Here is a 26646-nt window from a genome sequence, read left to right as displayed (position 1 = left end):
CAGCTTTGTGCGAGCTTAGAATACTTTGGTTCAGCGGAGAAAAGGCTGCTATCTTTGATGTCACAATGTTGATCTATACATGGCCATATTGAAATTATAGCTTGTGAATTAATGACAAACTAATTGTGAAGTGGTGTACTTGAAGTCTATATTGAGGTGCATTCGCTATAGTGTTAGAAAATAAATGTGTGTGGTATAACCATATTAATTGAAACGTAACCATTGATAATAATTTTGCATTAATACTTATGTAGCAAGAGACTGCCTTTGAAATGGTAATGATTTTTAGAACATGTGTATATTAATGTTTAAGCTAATGTTGAAGAAATGTAGTTCTCCGTCATATGTGCTCATGTGTATTAACAGTTGTTTTATTTTGAGTTTACTGTAACATGAAGTTTAAATAAGAATTATTACTGATGATTTATAATTACAAACTCAATATGTTCTGATTAATCTGAATAAAGTGTGCAATTCTAATTCTGTCTTAGTTTAGCCATGCTAGGCTTGCTTGGTGCAAGTCTTCATAAATGTGGGAAACAGTTTTTCACTTCTGCTAATGTGTTGTTTCTTCTCAGGTGCCTTTCACATGAAATTATAGTTTGGAAATAGATGTGCTATTGTTTTAGTCATAGAGAGCCTGAGAAAGCAACCTTGAGGACAGTACACATAGAGACTGAGGCCCATATTTATACTTTTTGCAATAAAACTGAGCAAATGCAGTTTTGCAGCAAAAAGTATAGTGCCGGCTTGCGTCATTCCAGAGCGCCAGCCAGACGCCAAATTTATGGGATTCCGCAAGCCGGCGCTCAGGGTGGGCTAGTGTCAGGAAAAATTACGTTAGCCGGGTGGGGGTGGCAATACAGGGGAACGGGGTTTTGCCTCACAAATTGACACTAGGCTGGGTAGAGGCAAAAAAAGTGCTGTTAAGCAGCCTAGCGTCATTCCTGACGCAAAATCATCCATACCACATGACTCCTGTCTTACAACAGACAGGAGTCATGCCCACTAACCCAATGGCCAGTGTCCCCTGGGCATGGCCTTTGCACCTAGTGCCATGCAGGAGGACCCATTTCGGGGCCCCCAGTGGCACTTAAAAAAAAATACTTACCAAATACTCACCCTACTTATCTGGGATGGGGCCCTCATCCTCCGGTGTCCCTCTGGTGGGGGTGTTCCTGGGGCTTGGGGAGGGCACCTGTGGACCCATTCCATGGTGGTCCCTTAACGCCTGGTCTGACCCAGGTGTTAAATAATGGTGCAAAGCAAGCTTTGTACCATTATTAAGCCCATCCTCCCAACCGGGTGTCATTTTAGCATAGGGGGATAAATATGGGGCTATGGGGATAGTACCAATCTTTAGATGGGAACGCCTACCTTGACGCAAGGTATGTGCACGCATCCAAAAAATGGTGCTAACTCCAATATTTTGACGCTAGACGTGTCTAGAGTCAAAATATAAATATGGAGTTAAGTTTGTGCTGAATTTGCGTCAATAAGTGACGCAAATCCGGCGCAAACATAGTATAAATATGCCTCTGAGAAAGTGAAGACTGGTAGTATTCATTATGTCGCAAAGTCGTACAGGAGACCGAGGACGGATACTTTCCCAGGACGGTCTTGGGAACTTCTACCCATGTTACAGATGCTTTTGTGTCTTGGATGGGGATTGGACAATGCAACTTTTTGATCCATAGGTGTTACCAATGCACAAATCATTGTTTTCTTTGGACCTTAATTAATTGATTTCAGTTACATGCAGAGGATATTCCCTTGGACTTTGGAGGTGTAGATCTCTTTGCTTTTGCCCTGTTTCTTCAAAATGCTCACTGAAAGCACTTAGATTTTCTTTTGACCAATCAGAAGACTCTTGACCGACCTTTGAAATGCTGACACCTTCCCTTTTTACTTATTTTGGTACTTTGATTAGATTCCTTTTGCTTCAGATGTCCTCCTTTCAACCTCTTTGTATCTTTTATTTCCTTTTTAATTTTTGTCCTTATTTTTTGTGGTCTAGCTCATGTCAACTAGTGACATGTTCTCTTTGGAGGATTTCTTTTCTTAGCTATTTAGATTATGCTAATTTGCACTAATGTTTAGACAAGTAGGTCAAAGTTTATTCACGGACAATCAAGTGCTACTGCTATTTTGTATTGGCGTTATTGAATGCTCTGTTTAATGTTGATTTGTTTACAATTTTTAGGAGGTTTGGTCACCCTATGGTGATACTGTATCTTTACAGCCTTTTTTTGAGAATTGTCTACATTAATCTGAGTATAAGTCTGTAATAAAACCCTTTAACTTTATTTCCGATTCAGGTTTTCATTATTTGGACAAATTGGTCATACTGTAAATTAACAGCCTCCCTTCATCCAGCCATTCCTTTTTCTTTTGCCCGGGCCACGCCACCCCAGCCTGTGATGACCCTACGTGATGAGTAGGGCTTGGAGACTTTTTAAATTGAAACGTCCCAAGCTGATCAATAAGGCAGAGACAGGAAGATTCTGAGAATCGGTTGTTACAACTCTTTTTTCCTTACGGATTTATGAGAGCTTGGAATCCTTTTAACGGTAAAGAGAGCAGCGCAGGCAGAGATCCACAGAACGGTTCTGGGAGCCTGCTAATCGAAAAGGTGATTTCAAAACCCAGAAATATTCTGTGACCGAAAGCTTCCTCTTCACCTGCCCCTTGTCCACATGAAAAAACTTAGGGTCTTTTTATAACTGAGGAGTGCTTCCCTAATGCATCAAAGGGATTAAGCCAAATGCACAGATATTCTGTGAGTGGAAGTCCCCTTCTCACCCATTCCTTCTCCCTATAATTCCATGTGGGGTTGCAATACTTTTAAAGCATCAAATGCTGTTTCTAGCTGGACACAAGGGCTTAAGCGCAAACACACAAGAGTTTAGGTACCGGGAGTCACCCCATTAACCGCCTCTTCGTCCCACAGATCGTTAGCCACAACCTCAGCATCTTCTGCTTACACCTGAAACACCATAATCATCAAACTTAGCAAGCTGCCTTCAAGCCACTCATTAACTCATTTGTAAATGTGCTGCTAAAAGACAATCCTTACCCAAAATTTCTAGAGAACCACCAGTCAATATGATACCTCACCCACATGGTAAAGATACTGGCAATCACAATGATTTCATAACTTGCTCATTACCATGAGCATCACTTTATGTAAAGTAACTTCCAGCCTGATTTTCAAACCCATTGTGGTGAGACGAAAACCTTAGATATATAAGTGGAAAACTGTTTACGTCCCAGAATCAAGACATACAAATACTCTTAGCTTCATCTCTGGCATTCAGAGAAGTAATTTCTTCTCTGCTGCCTGGAACATCTACGTGGAACCACAGTGGCAGCAGTAAAATGATTCAGAACTCTCTTTGCATGCATCCATAAGCTCGTTGAAACTGGAAGTCTTCCAATCTAAGGTAGGCTTTGTCTTGTACCGAGGTTCCCAAGATTCTGTGCTGCACCCAGTCTTTTCAAATTCAAGGTCTCCTCTAGGTAAGGTCCTAAATAAACCTAGCATTGGCTATCATGCTTGTAGAAGACCTCCACAGTGGCATTGTCATCTCAAAGGGAAGTTGTTTTGTGAATAACCTTATTTGTGTTTAGCACTAGATGTGCAGGACTTAGATATATCTAAATACTACCAAAACAGAGGTCACTACTATGTCCCAGTGATCCAGCATCTAACCTATTTGAATGGAGTCATTTAATGGCCATCAGACCAATGCCATCACTGAAATGTCATAATCTAGGGATTCTGCCCAAGATTTGAGGTCAACTTGTCACTACTGCAGCTACTCCAGCAGACTGTGTGTGTCTTTGCAGTCACTGTTTCTAAGACTATTACAACATACGTTTCAGAAGCAGAGGTAGCATGAGCCCAATTTAAAACACTAAATAACAGAATATTTAAAACCAACTGCATGCAGATATCAATGCCTTTTAGAGTTGAAGGATCTCTAGCTGGTCAAAGGAACTGGTTGGCACATACAAGAAGGACTCTGGGAGGGAACACGCCCCCATCACCTGCTCATTCTCCACGCATTTGCACCCAGGCATAGAGTGATGGAGAGATCCTGTCCGTAGAGTCTTCTTCCCACAGGTGTGAGAGGAATTGAAGTGCTTTTAAAACTAAAGACCATCTCACCTCTATGGTTTAGGTGTCAGCACAAACAACAAACACAAACAACTAGAATGATTCTGTGAATTGAAGCACCCATGTCACTCACTCACACCATTTCCCCACAGATGCATGCAGGCTCTACAAATTGTTAAGTTCTTGCCCACGGGGTTGTACCAGTGACATCTCAATCTTACCTACATTACCCTTAGCTTTGCATTTGGACTTTGAAGGGGGTTGCTCTGTAAAATTAACTACTCATTCGAGAGCAGGTCGCAAGTTAGGTTTGCAATATGACAAAAAGACTCCTTAATGAAATATAGAAGTAATCGGTTTGCGTTGAAAATGAGTGCGGGAAGGTGAAATTGTAAGCAGTTATGGGAGCGCATTCATAAGTGATTTGGTTAACAGACTCCCACCCATTTTACGTGTTTCCTATTTATGAATAAGTAAGGGGGGAAATCTCTTTTTTGTGTTCCATAGTGTGATATTTCAACAATGCAGGTGCGTTGACTCGCGATGATACAGAACTCGGGTTTATTGGGGGCTGTCTAATCTTATGCACTTGGAGGGCTGGTCGATATCGAACATGACTTTTAATAGATTAGCTAACATAGAAATATGGAGTCACTCCGTTTTTTTAACTAGTGTTTACTAACTAATGATGTATTACAATTAATCAATCATGCGGTTGTTGGGCAAACTGATCACTTTAATCCGCAGTTCATGCACTACACGCAGTGTGCTTTGCACCACACCATACAAAGCCAACAAGCCCTCTGCACTGTCTTCTTTTCAGAATATGGGCTCATTTAGAAAAGGTTCTTAACAGAACATTTGCCAAACAAATGCTACTGTTCCTTTCGCCCTTCTCTCTTTTATCCCACCTCATTGAACACAAACTCTCAGTGAGGGGAGGGCATTAATTATGTTATTTCAGAAGATGGGCCCCCGTTTTAGGGTTTTAGCTTGAGAAATAATATACGTGATAGGAAATCCAAAATGCCAACATGGCAGACCTGGATTGTTTTTCCCCAGAAGTCACTTTGCGAGTTCCCCAAAATTTGTGACACACTTTTACTCAACTGCCTCCGAAGTTGGGATGACACAAATCGTGCCCTAGTAGATGCCCAATCTGGATTTAGAAAAAGGGATGGGAAATGCCGATCAGGCCCTCCGGCTACACTCTATCTGTGTAAAGAGTAGCCATATAAAGAAAAATCCCCACAAACTGTTCTATCTGATAGCATTCAGGGTACATCTACTGGAGCTATGCCAGCTTCTTTAGAATATATCCAGGGAGTCCCAGATCTGAGATTTATAGGGCAGGCACTTGCCCTTTGAGCTTTGTTGACTTAAAGGCAGTCTTTAATTTTGGCCACTGGGCTCAAACTCTAGAATACAGTACAACAAAGTGGGAATGTATCAGTCCCTATTAACAGCTATAAAAGGTCTTTAGATCAGAACGTCTTGTGTCCTTATGGCCAATCAGAAGAAGGCATTAATAGCTTTGAAACTTCACCAGGCATTCCCCAACGCCATGCATTTGCCCCTCTTTCATTTAGCCTTTTTCTCTTTTTTGATGTAGGATATACAGTATGTGGAGCCCAAATTTGATGCTCCAAAATTGCTTGCCACAAACGTGCCTATACTCCCTATGCAGATGATGCAGTTTTGTTAACTCTAAATGAGCACTCGATGCACAGGACGCTTAACAGATTTGTTCGGTTCTGAATGGGGAAAGAGCTGCCCTTTAATTTTTCAAAACAAAAAGTCATGATGAGGAAATCTTCCCCCACATATAACATTAAATAAGGTCCTGTGACTCCTGATCACCTCTATTCCAGGGACCAGGAACTCTACAGCTGATGCAGTCAATTAGATATTCCAAGTTACAAAGTAAATGTCATATATTCTAATTACCCATCATTATCAGTTGAATGCTTCTTTGGTTCTCGAACATTTCCCCCAAAGTCCTCAGGTGACCGTTTTTGAGGATCAGCAAAGACAGGCTGATGACTGCCACTTGACAAATCTTCAGTTTGATCAGGGATTATGTGGCTCCGAATGTTCTTTTCCAGGTCATCGCTTGTCACATTTGATGGCATGTCGATCATTTTCCGTTCTTGGAGGGATTCTGTAGCTGTCCGGCTCTAAATAAACAGCAGTGATCTTAAAATAGGTCCGTACAATCAAGTCATTATCTGCTAATTGGCGACACTTCATATAAATTATATAAATCTTTCTAATTCCCCATAACACTATCCAGCTGATAAGAAATATTTGACTCCTTCTTTCCCTGTTGGCATTATGTTGCAAAATCTGATGAACATTTGTCTTTTTTCCATGGTTAACACTAGGAGGCTATTATTCCAAACCCAGATCATAACTCTTTTAAGAACTATCCTCTTTCAGTTTTGCATTTGCTTTACATTACCTTGATCAATTCAGCCTGAGTCATTCGCAAACACCCCACTTTGCTTTGACCACAGTTAGAATGTGGGTTCCAAAGAGTCAGTCGCCCAGAGCACCAGATTTGGAGCCCAGTGTACCCTGTCATGATGTCAGAGCAGTGATAAATCACTGCTCTGATGTCAGAAAAGTGAATAACGTTTCAATTACCTACTAGTAATCCTCATTATCCTTAGTCCTACTTGTCCTTATCACTAAGGCCAACTTTATGACATTGACAGTAGAAACCGCCTACTGCCGCGGTGACGGCTGCCAAAAGACCGTCACATCGGCTACCATCCCTCCGCCAGATTATGACCACAGCTGGACTTCCGCCACAAGAAGGGTGGAAATCCGGCCGTGGCCATACTGGCGGACGGTGGTATGGTGGCGCTGCTACCACCAGCACCGAAATGCCAGTAGACCACCGCCAGTCGTATCATGACATATGATATGGCCTGGCGGTGTTCTGCTGGCGGTAGCAGCACCTCAGCCCGTTACCTGATGGAAGACCACCTGGATGAAGGTAAATTGAGCTTCCGAGAGGGGGGGGTGGTGGGGGCATTGTGTGTGTGTGGGGGGGGGGTTGTGTGCATGAATGTGTGAGTCTGTGCGTGACTGCACCTGTGTGTTTAGTGCTGTTTGTGTGGGTGTATGCATGTGTGTGAAGGTGTGTAAGAATGGAAATGTGAATGTGTGTCTGCATGTCAGTGTGAATGTGTGTATGGATGTGTGCGAGCATGACTGGATGTATGCATGTATGCCAGTGTGAGTGAGTGTATGCGTGGTGCGTGTCTGCGGGTGTGTGCGTGTATGGGGGTTGGGGGATCGGAAGGGGAGAGCGTGGATGGAGGAGGAGTGGGGGGCATCTGGGGAGTGTTAGGGGGGTGGGTGAACCTCCTACCAGGGACAGGGAAGGAATTCCCTGTCACTGGTAGGGCCTACAGCCATGGTTTTCGTAGTACTGCCGTCACATTACCACTCACCGCCAGGATCATAATGACCCCCTAAATGTGATAAGGACAAGTTGGACTAAGGATAATGCAGATTCCAAGTTCCCACATTGGTACTGGAAAAAAAACACAGAAGCATCATATAGAAGGTGCCATAAAGCTTTGTTTGCATTCTTCTTGCCCATTCATAGGCCAGAAGGCAAAAGAAGGTGAATAGGTTATAACCGGGGCTCATGCTCTTATGAAATGTATTCTCTTAACATTTCCATCTGTATTTATCCATATTTATTTTTGGCCCACTCTAATGGTATTTATCCATATTTATGTGGTGTTTTGAGAATAAATGGAGCCATAAAGTAGTATATTTCCACGTTTATTTAACTGATATACATCCACTTACTCTTTGAGGCAAAATAAGCAGCCGTATATGGCAAAATACCCACATGTAAATATTAACAGTATATATTTGTATATATATTGCCATATGCCAGTATTTAACACATTTGCATCCTGGTTTTAACTCTCCATGCTATCTGCTCAGCAGTTGGCCTGGAATTCATGAAGGACAGCATCGAGATTCACTCACAAGAAACCCAATTTTCAGCATTTCTGGGCTTTTAAAAATAAATACAGTCAGGAAACACATTCCTTTCTGTCTGTATTTATCTGTAAAAATCTGTAAAACGGAAAGTGGTAAGCCTTAGTTATAATGACTGTGAGGTGAAAGAGTACTAAGGATAATAATGATCACCAGGAAGTAACAGAAGCATTATCCCTACATTCATTTTCCTTACCCCAAGTCATTACCTTTAAGGAATACCAAAGCCACACTGGACTGCCAATGAACATTAAAAAAATTTAAAAAAACTATAGAAGAGACCAAATATTCTACAAACACAACCCAAATTGTACGTGAACCAATTCTAAAACATTATAGAAATATTCAAAAAGAATCAAGACAGGATACAAGTCATAACTCCCATGGGAAAGAACAACCCTCCGAACCGACATCCTTAAGACAATAATGGGTAACAAAGGTATGATGGGGAGGGTAAGGGTCTGCCCTATAAATCACAGATATGAAAACTCCCTGAATATCTGCTAACAAAGGTGGCATAGCTCCAATATATACCCTGAATGCTATCAGTAGAGCAGTTTGTGTCACAAAATAGCAAAACAAATTGAAGACAGAATCCATTGCAAGTAGAAATAGATGTAGGCTTGCAGCCTTGACCTGGGATATCAAAAGTAACATAAAGATGGTCTCATCTACAAAAAAAGTTTACATCTGTCCAAGTAATGTAGTATTCCTCACCAACATCTAAGGAGTGCAATAGGACTACTTCCTGAAACGGAGACAGAAAAAACATAGGTAACATAATCTCCTGATATATATGAACAATAGATGCAACCTTCGGGAGGTGTTTAGGGTTAGATTTTAAAATTACTTCATCATATAGGATTCTGAGGCAAGAATGTCTGCAAACCATGTTAGAAAATTAGAGCAAATTGCCAAATTACAAATCCTCAACAAAGCTGAGGAAAAATCTCAGCCGCGTCTTTTCAAAAATACATAGTCAGTGATCGACTTACAGCTGAGCACTGCTGTGAAAAAACAGCATGCTCATTAACCGTCACGTAGAATATTTTGCGATCTTAGACAACCCTCACATCCCAATTGGTGGCCTTTCATGTGGTCAACTACTCAATGTCTATATCCCACCTTCTAATCCTCCCTAACACCCTACCCTAAAGGTCAGTTCACAATCAAGAGGTTCAAATCTACTGCAGTCGGACAGATCTCCATCAAGCACACTTTTAACAAGCACAGGCCTGCTAAGTGCACAGAAAACAAGGGTGCCAATACGAGCAGGCAGCTAAATCACACATCAAATAAAAAATAAAAAAGATAAAAGTGTGGTGACCTTTATACACATTGGAGATGCATTTACAGTCAAGCACCTTAATACCTCCATAATAGAAAAAATAAAGCTAGACAATCTCTCTCATGGTTTCTGATCTATAACACTATCACTGCTTGACATCCAGAAATACCACACTTTCTGTCCAAAGATAACTGCGAATTCCCAGCAACAGGCTTACAGATTTGTAACTCTGAAGCCTACCTCCTTCAACAACAGTATCTCCACAAGACCACCACAGCTGAATCTCCAGCAGCACAGAAAGGTTGGAATTTATTCTATATAGTGCAGTGTGCCTTGAGGCAATTTGATTTATAGTGCATTCTTCCACCTCAGCAGGTACAGTCGCTCTAGGTGCCTTCCTGTGCCTTGATGGCCTTTTCAGGGCTACTGTATTCTCTATAACCATTCTATACACTTCTTTTTATAGTGTCCAGGTAAAATTACTTCATGTTCTCTCGACACATGTGGAATGCACATTAAGCACAAATATCTGTTTCAACAACCTAAGCCATGACTCTGTTTAGGTTAATTGTTTCCTTAGCTTAGGGCTTCATTTTCTTTGATCACATGTCTTAAGCATTACAGAGGGTCACTGTTTACCATCGAGGGGCTGTTAAAGACTTCACTGAGTAGTAATACGGAGATATGAAATGCTAATCCTGGTGTATGAATGCCGTATGAAACCAGTTTCTTTGCACAGTTACAGGGCGGACCCATTATTTGCCTCTTAAGCAGATACTTATATTATTTTTATGTATTATTTACAACTAATAGTATTTATCAGTCCTCAAGCTACTCATCACCCTGTTGGAAGAAAGGCATGCTAGGTGAGTTGCTAACATTGATTATTACCTTCTTTACAAAGAAATACACAGGCTCTAAGTGTATCCAATCTCAGATTTCCTTGGAACTTCTCATTTCATGATGTTGGCAGTGTTTATATACATAAAGTAGCTCTTAACAACACTCAATCTTCGTCAACAGAGCATGAGAGTGTAATCACCCAATGGGGTCTTGAGAAAAAGACAATTATTTATTTCACTGCAATTTGCCTAGCAATACAAATGTTCTAAATGTATTACTGATATCCTTAACCATTGAAACCAAGAACCTGATCCCTAGGTTTTCTTACTTAGAGAAGAGTGGCATGAAACATGCCATGCTAAGAAACTTTTTTCTAAATTGTTTTCTAGTTCTCAAAGCACTGAAAGAGAAAAAAAAATCACTTAAAAATATATATATATATTTGAAGTTGGGTAAAAGGGTATATTCCTTATCTTCCACATATGCTACCATACAAGTTTACCCTAATTCTTACTTAGTCACTGTTTCACAAGATTTTGGGGGAAGTACAGGGCATTGCTTGAGCCCCAGCAGAATGGCAGCCTGAGTCAGCTGCTCCTCACCCGATCCCAGATTAGCGGCCTTTAGACACACCGATCATGCTGGATGGCACCGCAAATCATGTGTGACGACGGATAAAGGTGATTCTTACACTTATGGGGAACGCCGTGAGCTTCGATGCGACGGATGCAAGCAGACTTCTGATTTCACGCCACGGAGCCAAACAAAGACAACATGGTGACTGCGATTGGAGTAATGTGTCTGTATACTAACAGTGACCAGCACTTCTGGGGCTCTCAGAATAAGAGTAAGACTTTTGTTTGATGGAAGAAGGGTCTGTCAGAGGATTGCTTCCTCGTCTGAAGTCGGTCGCATTTCAAACAGCTGCCCACATTGATTCCTCTCTCGCTCCACATCGTTGCAGCTACAGTGGCTTTTAAACTCGTGCTCCGCCACATGTACAGACCTTTCTCTCCCGTTTCTGGATCAGACAGATTTCTTCACATGCTTCTACCTCCAGCCTCAACAACTTTGCTTGTGCCTTAAATATACACCAACACAATACTTGTGGACACAATGAACTCACAAAATGGTGGACCCCGCTTTCTTTCTGAGCCTCGGTCTTTTAGTGGCTTTCTATACCACATGTATTGACCCATTATTTCTTATCTAAACTAATGCTCTGCCTTAGTTTAATGTAAGATAATCTACTGATTTTCTATGTAACGATACCACTCAATTCCTTGAATATATCATTGATATGTGGGATATAAATAAAGCCTTACAATTGAATATATTGTGTGGATGACACAGTAGATTAATGTATGGGCTTGACAGAAGTGGCTGATTGTAACTGCTACCTCATCAGTCTAGTTGTGTCCTATTGCTGATTACACGCACACAATATGTTGAGTTAAATAACCTGTTTATAGCAGGTTACTCCCTCAATTTAATTTTTTGTGTCTCACATTATCTGCATATCTGCTGCTTGATCTATGTCTATTTGCCTTTTACCAACTGCGATTATCTGGAGATTTATTTGCAATGTATTCACGTTTTTGAAACACTGCTTAATAGATCTGGAGGATCATAAGCCTAAAGATTTAAAAGACACAAAAGACAGCATAGATCCCAAAGATAATAAGGCAAATCTAAAACAACCAAGAGTGGAACCACATCTCCCACACTCTCTGGTTAAGTCAATGATGGATCACAATGCTAGTCTTGGCATTATCTTACAGAGCCTTGGTTTACTTCATGCCATGGCTCAAGAGACCAAAATAGGCACAGAGACTATGCATCAGGACATACAAGCTATGCGATCTGAATTCAGAAATCTTGCAAGCAGGCTCACTGATGCAGAATCTAGGATTGGGCTGCTACAAGACTCTTCTACTTTGGAAAATAAGCTAGGTGATGCTATCAACAATAGAGTCAAAATTCTATCTAGAGAACTATCCTTACTTGAAGATCATAATAGGAGGGGAAATCTGTGGGTTTTTGGTCTTCCTGAAAACGTAGAGAGTGGTGCGAACTCTTGCACTGAATTTCTTGAAGCCTGCATGCCTCACACCTTAGGCATCTCATTGGATAGAGACTTTGAAATAGAAAGGGCACATAGAGTTCCTATGGGTAAACCATGACTGCAAGCTACCACTGGAAAGTCTCATCCACAGGCTATGCTCTATCAACCTTTACTATATAGACACACCAAATTAATACTGGAACATATGAAGAAAGTACAAAATAATTCAGTGGAATGGCTCCAAAATCAGACTACTTCAAAGAGACAGTTTCCATCAGGAAAGGATTTCTTGCACTGCGTCAAAGACTGAGAGACCAGTCGATCCTTTTTGATTTTGCTGGCCCACTCAGATTTTGAAACACTGTCAAAAGGAAGACTATTGTTTTCATGGAGTGAGCTGCTCTCCAAGCCTTTTTAGACACTTCGTTGGGTTCTGAGATGGTGACCTACGTTTTGTGATCATCACAAAATGGTTGAGCATTGGTTTATACATGTTCTATGTGGTAATCTTCCCTGATGTTTGACTGATTGTTTATACTAAGTTTACTTAATGGTACAGTGCCTTATATTGTTATGTTTTTTATCCTTGTGAGATGGAGTGGGGTGGAGTTTCATTCCAAATGCTTTTCCACTGTATTCCTCCCCTCTTTTCATTGACTACTACTCTCTGCTTATATTTATGTGGTGGGGGGTTGATAAATATCTAACCGTATGGTTATTTGTGATGATCTGCTTTTTAACTGTGTTTTAGTAGAGTGAGGTTATTACAATAGGGGATTTCATCATCACAAATTCTGACTTGAACTCTAGGTTTTAATGACTATATTTGGGTTTGGTATTATTCTAATTTCTCTAACCTTTATAATTGTTTAATGTGATGTCTTTCTTTTTCTTTTTCATAAACGAATACAAAGGTGTGTATTTATTATATTTGTTAGGTCGGACTGCTCATGGTACGATGTTAGTATTTTGTATCTCAAATGGGGATTTCAGGTGGGATCTTGGTTAATTCAGGTTGACCTGCTTGTGGTCTTAGCGTTCCTAATCAACAGGGGATGGGGAAGTGTGCCCTGAGCATATCTTAGGAGATGGGTGGTGGGTCGGTAGGTTTCAGAGGTACGCCTTCACTTTGGTTACATTTTTGTCTCTCTGTTTTTTTACCTCTTTCTCATTATTTGTAACCTACAGACATATTCTATATCTCTCTCTTTTCTTCTCTTCATGCTACTCTTCTGATACTGGTTTTTCTTGTATCACTCCTTGTCAGGGTTTGTGGCACCATTTTTTTGACGCTCAGATTCAAGCTTCCACAGTACTTGCACATGAACATAAACCGGTTTATGTCTACCAAGGGTTCCTCCACCACCCTCATACTTATTAGATTTAATCCCTCACATATGGATGTTTTCACAACAGGGTCATTACTTCTTCCATTAAGAAACGTTCTTTGAACATGAAGGGTCTCAATCATCCTTATAAGAGGCAGAAGATTGTGGACTACTATAATACATTGAATGATGATGTTATACTACTTCAGGAAATGCACTTGAATGTTATACAAGATGCTAAATTTTATAGCCCATGCATGGAGAATACTGGAATATCCCCCGCACTGAAAAAAGAAGAATGGGGTTATTACTTGCATATCTAAAAAACCTAGTCTTACAGTACTATCATACATACATGATCAAAATTATAGATTACTCATCTCTAGGGTTGTGAAAAGAAACATTGAGTTGTTTTTTTTGTCAATATTTATACACCTAATGACAATGCAACAATTTTCTGGAAAGAGGTAGACAAACAAATAGCGGAACTTCAGGATTATCTTGGGATAGTTCTTGGGGTGACTTTGATATGCCAATGGACTGTAACTTGATAGGATCTTAGCTTGGAAAGTTATGGCTCCCATCTATCAAGAAGGTCTGTTGTAATAATAATGATCTAATTGATGTTTGGCGATTGTATAGTCCTGGAATTGTGACTATACCTTCTATTCTCCCGCACATCATTTCTTCTCCAGAATAGATTACTTATTGGTTAGTAAAAGCCTTCTTTACTCAGCTCATTCCCAAACCATTTCACCTAATATATTTTCAGATCATGCATGCATATCTTTGAAACTTGATTTGGTTGACACCACACCTCCTCCTCAACAGTGGAGACTAAATGATGCTTTGATTAAGGAAGAAAACACTAAGAAAGAGATAACACAGGCGACTGACCACTTTCTTGTAGAAAACCATTCTTCAGATACCTTATCTTCGACTAGATGGGATGCCCTTGAAGCTACACTGAGAGGGGTCATGATACAGCAAATGTCACTTAAGAATAAGTTGTCTTTTGCTCGCATTGGGGAGCTAGAAATAGAGATAGATAAGTTAGGCATACAAAAGGTTCAGAGATTTTACCACATGTACGCTCCTTACAATTTCAGTATAATCAGATTTTAAGTAAGAGAGACAAAAAGTGGGTTGATGTGGTTAATGCCAGTAAAGTTTGTACTAGGAATAAGGCAAAGTAACCTTTAGCAAATTATCTAAAACATACAAAATTTAAGTCCCTTATCTCGGCAGTAAGGAACTTCGAAAATATGGTGGTCTGTGCTACGCAAGATATTCTTAAGACTTTTAAATCTTTTTATGAAGAATTATATAATTCTAATGAACAGCTACATTTGCTGTTATAAATGATTATTTAAAGCCTTGAATTCTTCCACACCTTTCCCAAGAGGAGGCTCTTAACATTATCAGTCTGATCAGGAAAGATGAAGTTATTGCTACTATACATTCTCTTAAAATTGGGAAGGCTCTGGGCTCGGATGGCTATACTTCTAAATTTTATAAACTTTTGTAGATAAAGTGACTGACCCCGTACTTGCTGTTTTCCATCAATTTGCTAACTCGGGCAGCAAAGTTGGTTTGGCTACAATTGTTGTTATCCCAAAAGAAGGAAAATATCATTTAAATGTTAAGAACTATAGACCAATCTCTCTGATAAATATTTTTTGCAAGGTATATGCTAAGATTATGGCAAGTAGACTGGAGTCGGTTATTTTTCAGTTAATTGGTATATCACAAACTGGCTTCTTAAAAGGTAGGTTTGCTTTGGATAATATTGTTATTTTGTTATGTTTTAGAAAATGCCAAACTATCACTTGCCTCGATGGCTGCACTGGCTTTAGATGCAGATAAAGCTTTTGATAAAGTTTCTTGGTCCTTTCTAAAAGCAGTTCTACATAAATATCAACTGGGGGATGAGTTCATATGGATTGTTATGGCTCTATACTCTAAACCAATCATGAAAATTAGAGTTAATGGTCATCTTTCACAGGTATTTTTATTATCTCAGAGTGCTTGTCAAGGTTGGCCATTATCTCCTCCTCTTTTTCTCTTGGTTATTGAACCTTTGATTGTATCCTTTAGCGATAATCGTGATATAGCTGGAATTTCTTTCCTATCAGGAAAACAAGTAGTGAAGGCACATACTGATGATGTGCTGTTATTTATGGAGTATGTTTCTCAAGCTCTCTCTGTCATCATGATGGAGATTGAGACATACACAATAGTAGGAGGACACTCTTTATATAGAGATACAACTGAAGTCTTCCCTTTAAATGTTCATTGTACATCTGAATTAATCAGTAATCTAGGTCTAATATGGCAGCCAGATACTATCAAATATTTGGACATTTGGTTTGGTAGGGATCTTAAACAAACTGTGGCTAATAGTGAACAAAAAACTCTTTCCAAAATTAGAGAACTCCTTTATATATGGTCCCCTAAGCATATTACCTAGTGGGGATGAACAAACACTATAAAGCTCCCTTAATTAACTTTAGAACTAGTGTGCTTCCGATTTTCCTTGATTGTTTAGGAAACCTAAGCCCGTTTTGCATTGTTGGCTTTGTCTACGAATACTCTTGTATGTGTAGGTGTGACTGCTTTCTCCACACAATTCAAAGGTGTACTGCTGGATAATTTGTTTACCCCATCAGAATTGTCCGACTAACTGAGCAGCCTGCTATGTATTATTGACTTTATTGTGAAGTATTCTTGATTTCACGGTTTCTAGGGAACTTTAGTCAGACAACTTTTGTTCTAATGGGACCGAAGACTAACTACAGGTGGAAAATTTTACATCCCCCCTAAATTGCTTTCGAAGCATGTTACAGTTTGCTAGAAAATACCATATATGAACAGACAGGCTCCCCGCTTACGTTTATTTGATATAAAATCCTATGCAACCTTGGGATCTGTTCAGTGTCTTGTTCAAATGTTGTATTTACAGGGCCACTGGAATTATGTCGCAGGAGAGGGCCAAATTATGCAGCAGGACTGAGTAAATTATAGAGCAAGAAAAGGCAAATTATGCGGCATAATGAGGCACATTTTTTAATAGTATTACTTCATTATTTTGTTATTTTAAACTTGGTTAAACTGTCTGGACTTTGGTTGCACCTCATTAGTATCAGTTTAATACACAAATATAGCAATAGGCAACAGAAAGGTGACCATTCCAGCTTCACAAAGGGCCTTCAACTGCGCAGCAACACGTGTCACTGCAATTTTAGTTCCTTTTCAACTGTGTTTGTTAAAATCTGCAGATTGTGTGCCAGATGATGGGTTATGTGACAAATGCAGAAAAATTATAATTATGTGAAAATAACCACAGACACACAACTGCATAATTCCAGTGGCCTTGAGTATATATATTTGTCTCTGTCTGAGCTCTGCGTCATCTGAACTAATTTGGATCCATAATGAAATGCATATTAATCTTTTACAAAAAATGTGAAAATCATCATCATGCAACACATTGTGTCCTGTACCATTTTTCAATAACATTGATTATGATACAAGTTACAAACTGAGTTTTCACAAAACCAAAGCAAAAGTAGAAGTGTGCTTTATTTCTTTAGGGAACTTAGGCACTATTCCTCAGCATGTTTGCCTTAGTTTTGATTTGCTCACTCAGGTTGAGGCATGTAGGCCTTAGAAGGCATTCTCGGACACCCACAACTTGCATCCATAAACTGGAAGGAGTTCTATTTACCAAAGTGAGTGTGCTTCCTGAGACTCATGTGGCTGTCAGGGGAGACATTATTAAAGATTTACTATGGATGCATTGAGTAATGTTCAGAATGGAGCCGGGTGCTTGACAGGTGGTAAAAATGTAGTCAAATTGTTTATTAATTTGTGAAGGTCGTGGCTGCACCAGCTGTCAAAGTGTCTGGACATATGTGTTTATAGAGGTTTATTTATAGTGTGTTTTTGTGCAATTTGGCTGATGACTGGTTGAGAGGTTGTCTTGAATAGGGATTCCGTCCTGCAGCGTATGAATGCCATAGGCCCTTGAATGTGCACTGATCTGTTTCATTGGGCCAGTGGCCGGTGGTATGAAAGTTTAAAGTGTGGTGTCTGGATGCCATTTGTGTGGACCATAAAGCACTTGGTGCCTTGATGTGGCTTTTTGGCTCACCTTCAGTAGTCTTGGTTTCAGTATTCAGATATTGTGATAAGAATTTGCGTTTTGAAGCTAGTATTTCTGAAGGTGCTAAAACCAACTAGGGTAAGTTGTGGATTAATTAAAAAATATAACACTATATTTATATCAATGGCGGTAAGGATACTCCATTGCAATGTCAACATAGTATCCTTACTGCAAACATAATGGTCTGCCCACCCGATATATATGCGGACAGACCATTGGTGTAAACGTGGTGAAGACTACTCCATCTCTGGTATGGTTCAAACCCTTCTATGTCCCAACTGAGAAAGGGCCATGTGCGGCTCATCTCTATGTCCGTCCACCTAATTTAGATGCGCAAAATACAGGTCATTTTCAATGCCTGTCACCACTTGGAAAACCATGGTGGTAAGGGGCAGTGAAAACTATCTAATGCCACCTTGGCTTGGGAGATAAGTCCCATGGTAAGAGGGGCATTTATTTTTTCAAAAAGAAAATCTGGTTTCAGGATTTTGTTTGAATATTCAAAACAAATTGATGGATGGCTCTGTTTACGTGATGGAGCAGTGAGTCAAACGTAAAAAGGCATTGACAAAAATCGTTTTGACAGCATTACTTTCCAATGTCTTTAAATTGACTGCCAGCTTGACAGTCATTTTTAAATTTCGAGAGGAGAGTAGTCTCAGCATGACAGACGTTAAACTCCATTGCCAGGGCAACGGAGTCTTCTCTGTCAACCAAAATGTAAATCTGGCCCTTACTAAGATCGCCTCAATTTTTTCTTGAAATTTAAACACCCAGAGGTATCCAGGGTGGTGTAACTTGCATTGATTCTGTTCACTTTATTATATTACCATACAGAACTTGAAAGTGCATACATGGCTAAGATTACTAATTTATTTACATTTTGTATTGCAAATTTCTGTAATCTGTTGAGATCCACAAATTGACAACCAACTAGAATTTTCATGTGTCTCCAGATAAAAACTGAACCCAAGTTTTTTGGGTGACCCTGGTGCCCAAGATTGGAAATTGCTAAAAACACAACATAGACACATCACATTTATGCAGTAAAAAAGTCATTTTTTGCAATGTGGATAGCTGTGGATTTTGGGCCCTAGCTCTACCTGCACCTTGGCAAACCTAGCAAACCTGCATATGTTTGAAACATTTTAGACAACCAAGGGAGTCCAGAGGTCTGTGACTTGCAGTTCTCTCACCAGTTAATTTTACACAGAAGCTCTTGCAAACTTTGATAAGAAACACGTTTTTCTCACATTTCTGTGAGGGAAAGTTCAGGAATCTGAGGGGAGCTACAAACTCCCTACCTCCCTGAATTCCTACATGTGTCTCAAAAAGAACACCACCCCACTTGTGTAAGTGGGCCAAGAAACCACCCTGGCCTAATGTGCTACATTGAGGGATAAGCAAAAGTGATAGCTGCTCTATTTTGCATTGCGCTATCGTGCCACCCATGCAAACCTATGAACCTCTCACATTTTTTAAAACTAGACAACCAGGTGAGCCAAGGGTGGTGTGCCTTGCATAGATCCCACAAGGTTTTCTTGCCCACAATGCCCTGCAAACCTCATACTTTGCCTAAGAAAACACATTTCCTTTGATTTCTGTGATGGAAACCTCTGAAATTTGCAGGAATCCACAAAATTCCTACCACCCGGCATTACCCCACTTGCGGCTATAGAAACACTGACCCGCTTGTGTAGCTGGACCTAGTACCTTCTATAGAAATGGATCAAACCAAGGCCAATGGGGGCCCTCGCCTTGAATAAATGTGTGAATGTGTGGTTATTAGTGTTGCTGTAATTTACAAGCCACTCAGCCTTCAGCCTCATCGTTTATGATGTCACTAAAACACTCAGATGGCAATAGTGGCCACATTACACAATTACTCGGGTGTGTGTGTGTGTATTTTTTTTATATATATATATATATGTATATATATACAGGGAGTGCAGAATTATTAGGCAAGTTGTATTTTTGAGGATTAATTTTATTATTGAACAACAACCATGTTCTCAATGAACCCAAAAAACTCATTAATATCAAAACTGAATATTTTTGGAAGTAGTTTGTAGTTTGTTTTTAGTTTTAGCTATGTTAGGGGGATATCTGTGTGTGCAGGTGACTATCACTGTGCATAATTATTAGGCAACTTAAATAATTGAAATGGGTATATATATTTTTTTGTTATCATTACCAGTGAAACCAATATAACATCTCAACATTCACAAATATACATTTCTGACATTCAAAAACAAAACAAAAACAAATCAGTGACCCATATAGCCACCTTTCTTTGCAAGGACACTCAAAAGCCTGCCATCCATGGATTCTGTCAGTGTTTTGATCTGTTCACCATCAACATTGCGTGCAGCAGCAACCACAGCCTCCCAGACACTGTTCAGAGAGGTGTACTGTTTTCCCTCCTTGTAAATCTCACATTTGATGATGGACCACAGGTTCTCAATGGGGTTCAGATCAGGTGAACAAGGAGGCCATGTCATTAGATTTCCTTCTTTTATACCCTTTCTTGCCAGCCACGCTGTGGAGTACTTGGACGCGTGTGATGGAGCATTGTCCTGCATGAAAATCATGTTTTTCTTGAAGGATGCAGACTTCTTCCTGTACCACTGCTTGAAGAAGGTGTCTTCCAGGAACTGGCAGTAGGACTGGGAGTTGAGCTTGACTCCATCCTCAACCCGAAAGGCCCCACAAGCTCATCTTTGATGATACCAGCCCAAACCAGTACTCCACCTCCGCCTTGCTGGCGTCTGAGTCGGACTGGAGCTCTCTGCCCTTTACCAATCCAGCCACGGGCCCATCCATCTGGCCCATCAAGACTCACTCTCATTTCATCAGTCCATAAAACCTTAGAAAAATCAGTCTTGAGATATTTCTTGGCCCAGTCTTGACGTTTCAGCTTGTGTGTCTTGTTCAGTGGTGGTCGTCTTTCAGCCTTTCTTACCTTGGCCATGTCTCTGAGTATTGCACACCTTGTGCTTTTGGGCACTCCAGTGATGTTGCAGCTCTGAAATATGGCCAAACTGGTGGCAAGTGGCATCGTGGCAGCTGCACGCTTGACTTTTCTCAGTTCATGGGCAGTTATTTTGCGCCTTGGTTTTTCCACACGCTTCTTGCGACCCTGTTGACTATTTTGAATGAAACGCTTGATTGTTCGATGATCACGCTTCAGAAGCTTTGCAATTTTAAGAGTGCTGCATCCCTCTGCAAGATATCTCACTATTTTTGACTTTTCTGAGCCTGTCAAGTCCTTCTTTTGACCCATTTTGCCAAAGGAAAGGAAGTTGCCTAATAATTATGCACACCTGATATAGGGTGTTGATGTCATTAGACCACACCCCTTCTCATTACAGAGATGCACATCACCTAATATGCTTAATTGGTAGTAGGCTTTCGAGCCTATACAGCTTGGAGTAAGACAACATGCATAAAGAGGATGATGTGGTCAAAATACTCATTTGCCTAATAATTCTGCACTCCCTGTATATAGAGAGAGAGAGAAGTAGAGAGAGAGAGAGGGAGCGAGAGAGAGATAGATAGCTAGATAGCTAGATAGTAGATAGATAGACAGACAGACAGATAGATAGATAGTGTTTCCTGACATTCATCATTAAGCTGCTGATCTTTTTTGTAGCATTTTAAGTAACTCTGGCATTTTTAGAAGCTGAAGAAAGTATACATACATTTTCAAAGTGCTCACCTCATTAGTTGACAAATGAGTTGAAAACACGATTTCAGATGAAGCAAGCAACTGAGTAGGCGATGAGGAGGCAGATGGAGCAATTGATGGAGCTGGTGAAGGTGAGAGCGATGGAGCGAGTGATGGAACAGGTGATGGAAGCAGCGATCCAGCATTGATTGGAGTTGGTGATACAGCAAGTGATCGAGGAGATGATGCAACGAGAGATGGAGTGAGCGATGGTGCAGAAGATGAAACAGGTGATGAAGCTGGAATTAGAGAGGGTGATGAAACAAGCGATGGAGAGGGTACGTCAGTTGTAACACATGGTACTGATGATGAAGGGTTGCACGTGGTTCCATCAATTTTTTCTTTAACATCTTCTAGTAACATTCCTAATCTGAATATTTCACCTTCCACCATTCTGAACAAAAACAAGAAAAGAGTTTATGCATGATCTTATGTCCGTTTCAATGCATCAAAAGCAATTATGAACTCAAATTCACAAAACTTTTTAATGTTTAAAACACGTCATACTTCGCCCATTACAATGGCAGGGTGCTAGAAAAGAGATAAGGCAGACAAGTCAAGTAATACCTCTAACTGGGGTTCTTAAAGCTGAGGAATTAGTCAAATACAGTGATATATCTAAGGAAGTTCGGGAGGGTTGGGAAATTGTTTAGGTTGTTACATTGTTAGGTTGTTGTTTGAATGGCCGTGGATCCAGGGGTAAAGAAGCCTTTAAGGTAGGCTATCGTTGCAACCAGCAAAATGTGGAGAGCCCAAAGGAGAATATACTACACAAATGGAAAAGAGAGAGAGAGAGAGAGAGAGAGAGAGAGAGGGAGCAGGGGCTACATATTTACATTAAGACTCTGAAAATAATTGTATACGGTATTAGGCTCCAAGCCTGGGCTAGTGTTACACGAAACATGTAAAAGACCGTAATGACAGCACTACAAAAAAGTGTGGACGCGAATGCACTATAGAAGGCCACCAACACCAGTGAAGAAACACAGAACTAGAATGCTGAATACCCTGCCCACTGGAAGGCGCTCACCCTAGGGACAGACAGTTTGTGGTGCACTGTGGGGGATAGCATGGTCCTCTGGCCCTGATAAATATCCCACAGAGTCATAGCTCACAGGCTGTAGTTGCATCTGAATGTTTTACCCGTGGACCCAGAAAATAGTTGTGAAAGCCCCTAACACACATTTTTAGCTATGGTTGTCACAATGCAGACTGAGAGTACAGTATTACTATGAACAGAGGAGCAGATAAAATACACAACCTTGGAAGGACATAATTAGGGACATAATTAGGACACATTCGGGAATGCCTGAGTACAGTGGGCTGTTGCAGGATCCTGTGGATGGCCGCCCATCCCCGCCTCGCAGAAGTACACCAATGATGAGACGCTCGTCTTGCTGGAATCAACATCCAGTAGCTCAAACTTGGCTTCTTAAGGTGCCTTGAGATGCCTCCTACATTTTTATAGCAATCATCACTCTCTGATAAGTAATCACTAGCACTCACTATGAACCAGACATAGGCTGGTCTCAGATACCTTCGGAGCAATGGTAAGAGGCAGAGGGTGTATAGCATAGATCACTGGGTGCTGGGAAAGAGGTTTCCTTTTGTCTAATTACATAAGTGGAGGGCATCCTGTGTCCCTGTTTTCCCTCTGTCTCATAAAATTTGCACTTAAAAGCACTTCTAAGAGTACTACCCAGGAGGACTGAGACACATCTGACACAGATACCTGAATCATGTATACTTAGACTGATGATTGGGCAGAAGAAAAGCAAATTGGAATCGAGGGTTGAGAACCTGCCTCTGTTACTAGCAAAACGACAAATAGCAACAGAATGGAGAACCCCGTGGGCTTCCATGTTTTCCGTCAGACAGGTTGACAATTGCAATACAATCTAGTAGCACAGAAAATACAAAAATACAAAATACAAAAATACCACTGTCTCATTGTGGGGTGATGTACTGTGAATACAGAGATTTGCTAACATGCCTCCACCCCCAAATTATTCACCAAATTATTCACCAATGAGGGAAAACAGAATTTTGGCTCACCAGTCCTCTACCAAGTGGAACAAATGTCAAAAATAAGAAGTTTCAAGGTCCTATCTTGCCAGCGGTGCTGTCTCTCACATTCACAACACTATTATGTATACACTTCTCTGGGTGTTTTACCATAATATTTCAGCTGCAATTCAACCTGCAGACATAGCATGACCATAATATTTACTCCAAAGTATCATCATTATTAAGGTAGTAATAGTATATCCACAATTAACCATGATAACATTTTGAGAGTTAATGCAAGGGTCACATATGTGTAAATGAACAGTTCTACAGTAATATTGCGACTTAGAACACATCTCGGTTTTACTGAAAATCAACAATGAAAATCAAATCAATTTAAAAGAAAGGCAAGACGCAGGATTGTCAGTGATTGGAGCAAAGGGAATCACTTTGTTAAATATATATGCTCTTCAGAGGGGCAATCCAGATTTTTTTCAAGATGATTTCCCCTAAAATCCAAGTTTTCCTTGATTTACTCAGATCTTGGGGTATAGCTCAGTGGATATATCGAAAATTTTAGGTAATCGCATGGAACTTGGCAGAAATATTATTTCTATTCAAATTGTAATGTTAAGCAGTGTAAGCAGTGGCCCCAAGCAGAGCTGACATATTGAAAAAGGACCTCTGATTGTTGAGCGATGAATTCACTACAAAAACATACAATATTTTCCATATGAGCAACCGTTGTATCTCAAAATCATGCTGAGGTACAAAAATGAAGAAATTAGTGCCTTAACAAGGTCTGATCTTTTAAAAGAAGAAAAAGATACGAAAGGAAGCATGGTTTGTGGCTTAATTATTCAGTTGCAGCCCCTGACGCTTGCCCAAAAGAGTAGTGGTATGATTGAGGGGGACAGATGATTAATTTTCTGTATTTCTGAAACAGTTTATGTTGGACTTTTTTGCTTATGCAGGGTCATCCCGAATCTTTTTGCCTCCTGCCTCCTATTTTTTCTGACCTGTCGCTGTTGGTTTTTGAACTCTGAGCACTTTACTACTGCTAACCAGTGCTAAAGTGCATATGCTCTCTGTGTAAATTGTATGTAATTGGTTTATCCATGATTGGCATATTTGATTTACTAGTAAGTCCCTAGTAAAGTGCACTAGAGGTGCCAGGGCCTGTAAATCAAATGCTACTAGTGGGCCTGCAGCACTGGTTGTGCCACCCACATAGGTAGCTCTGTAATCATGTCTCAGACCTGCCACTGCAGTGTCTGTGTGTGCAGTTTTTAACTGTAAATTCGACTTGGCAAGTGTACCCACTTGCCAGGCCTAAACCTTCCCTTTTCTTACATGTCAGTCACCCCTAAGGTAGGCCCTAGGTAGCCCCAAGGGCAGGGTGCAGTGTATGGTTAAGGTAGGACATATAGGGGGTCATTTTGACCCTGGCGGTACGAGACCGCCAGGGCTAAAATGACGGAAGCACCGCCAACAGGCTGCCGGTGCTTCCAGGAGTATTATGACTGCGCAGCGCTGCCCAGGGGATTACGAGTCCCCGACCGCCAGCCTTTTTCTGGCGGTTTGCACCGCCAGGAAAAGGCTGGCGGAACGGGGAGTCGTGGGGCCCCTGGGGGCCCCTGCACTGCCCATGCCGCTGGCATGGGCAGTGCAGGGGCCCCCTAATAGGGCCCTATGCAGCTTTTCACTGTCTGCTATGCAGACAGTGAGAAGCGCGACGGGTGCAACTGCACCCGTCGCACGGTCGCAACACCGCCGGCTCTATTTGGAGCCGGCGCCTATGTTGCGGCCGTGATCCCCGCTGGGCCGGCGGGCGGAAACCAGGTTTCCGCCCGCCGGCCCAGCGAGGATCTCCAAATGGCCACGGCGGGGGTGCGGCCGCATTGGCGGCCGCACGGCGGTCAGATCTTGGCGGGCGGCAAGGTCGTAATGACCCCCATAGTAATGTGGTTTATATGTCCTGACAGTGAAATATTGCTACATTCATTTTTCACCTTTGCAAGGCCTGTCCCTCTCATAGGTTAACATGGGGGCTACCTTTAAATATGATTAAAGTGTAGATTCCCTTTGGGAGCGGATGGACATGTGGAGTTTGGGGTCTCTGAGCTCACAATTTAAAAATACATCTTTTAGTAAAGTTGATTTTAAGATTGTGCGTTTGAAAATGCCACTTTTAGAAAGTGAGCATCTTCTTGCTTATACCATTTCTGTGACTCTGCCTGTTTGTGGATTCCCTGTCTGGGTCAGTTTGACAGTTGGGCTGGTTGCACCTCACACTAGACAGTGACACAAAAGGAGCTGGGGTGTAGTCTGCATTTCCTGATGAGCCATCTGTGCTAGGAGGGAGGGGAGGAGTGGTCACTTACACCTGAAAGGGCTGTGCCTGTCCTCACACAATGCAGTCTCCGACCCCCTGGTGAGTGTCTGGGGCCTGGCCTGGGCAAGGCAGGATTTCACATTCAAAAGAGACTTTAATTTGAAGTAGGCCTACTTCAAAGGAGAAATTGGGTATAAGAAGGGCACCCAAAACCACAGACTTTAGAAACACTTCTGGAACCAAGAGGAACCTCTGCCTGGAGAAGAGCTGAATAGCTGAGGAAGAAGTGCTGCCCTGCCTGTGACTGTGCTTTGTGGAGCTTTCCTGCAGTGCTGCTTCTGCCAGAGTAAGAGGGCAAAGACTGGACTTTGTGTGCCTTCCATCTTGTGAAGAAATCTCCAAGGGCTTGATTTAGAGCTTGCCTCCTGTTGTTTGAAGTCTCAGGGACAGCAAAGACTTCTCTCTGCCAGCACCTGGAGTCTCTGGAGAGACTCCTGCTCTGACAAGTGGTGCCTTATCCAGTCCCTGGGCCCTTGAAAGGAAAGCTGGTGGAAATCCAAGGAAATCGACTTCGGACGACTCCGGACCGACGCCGCTGCTGAATCCGGGGACGCCGCCTGCACCCGACGCCGTGACCTTCGCTGGAACGCGCCGCTCTTAGCAGGCCCGACGCTGCTGCAGCCCCACTGAAGTGCGCGACTCTGTGGAAGTCGCCGCACCACGTCGTGACCGACACCGCTCA

General features: G+C 41.3%; 1 protein-coding gene across 1 annotated transcript in view; it reads right to left on the bottom strand.

The window, feature by feature from the left end:
• AKNAD1 (AKNA domain containing 1) overlaps nucleotides 1-26646 on the bottom strand; it is a 175947-nt gene that overhangs the window by 99765 nt on the left and 49536 nt on the right. Inside the window, exons 6-7 of the mRNA XM_069232398.1 lie at nucleotides 21554-21956; nucleotides 6068-6297 (exon numbers count right to left, since the gene is read on the bottom strand). Of these exons, the coding sequence (XP_069088499.1) occupies nucleotides 6068-6297; nucleotides 21554-21956 (633 nt within the window). The remainder of the gene's footprint in view (nucleotides 1-6067; nucleotides 6298-21553; nucleotides 21957-26646) is intronic.

The sequence above is a fragment of the Pleurodeles waltl genome, chromosome 4_2, assembly GCF_031143425.1.
Source record: "Pleurodeles waltl isolate 20211129_DDA chromosome 4_2, aPleWal1.hap1.20221129, whole genome shotgun sequence".
Lineage (NCBI taxonomy): Eukaryota > Metazoa > Chordata > Amphibia > Caudata > Salamandridae > Pleurodeles > Pleurodeles waltl.
The sequence above is the reverse complement of the archived record's forward strand: the minus strand, read 5'-3'. Positions and strand labels throughout refer to the sequence as shown.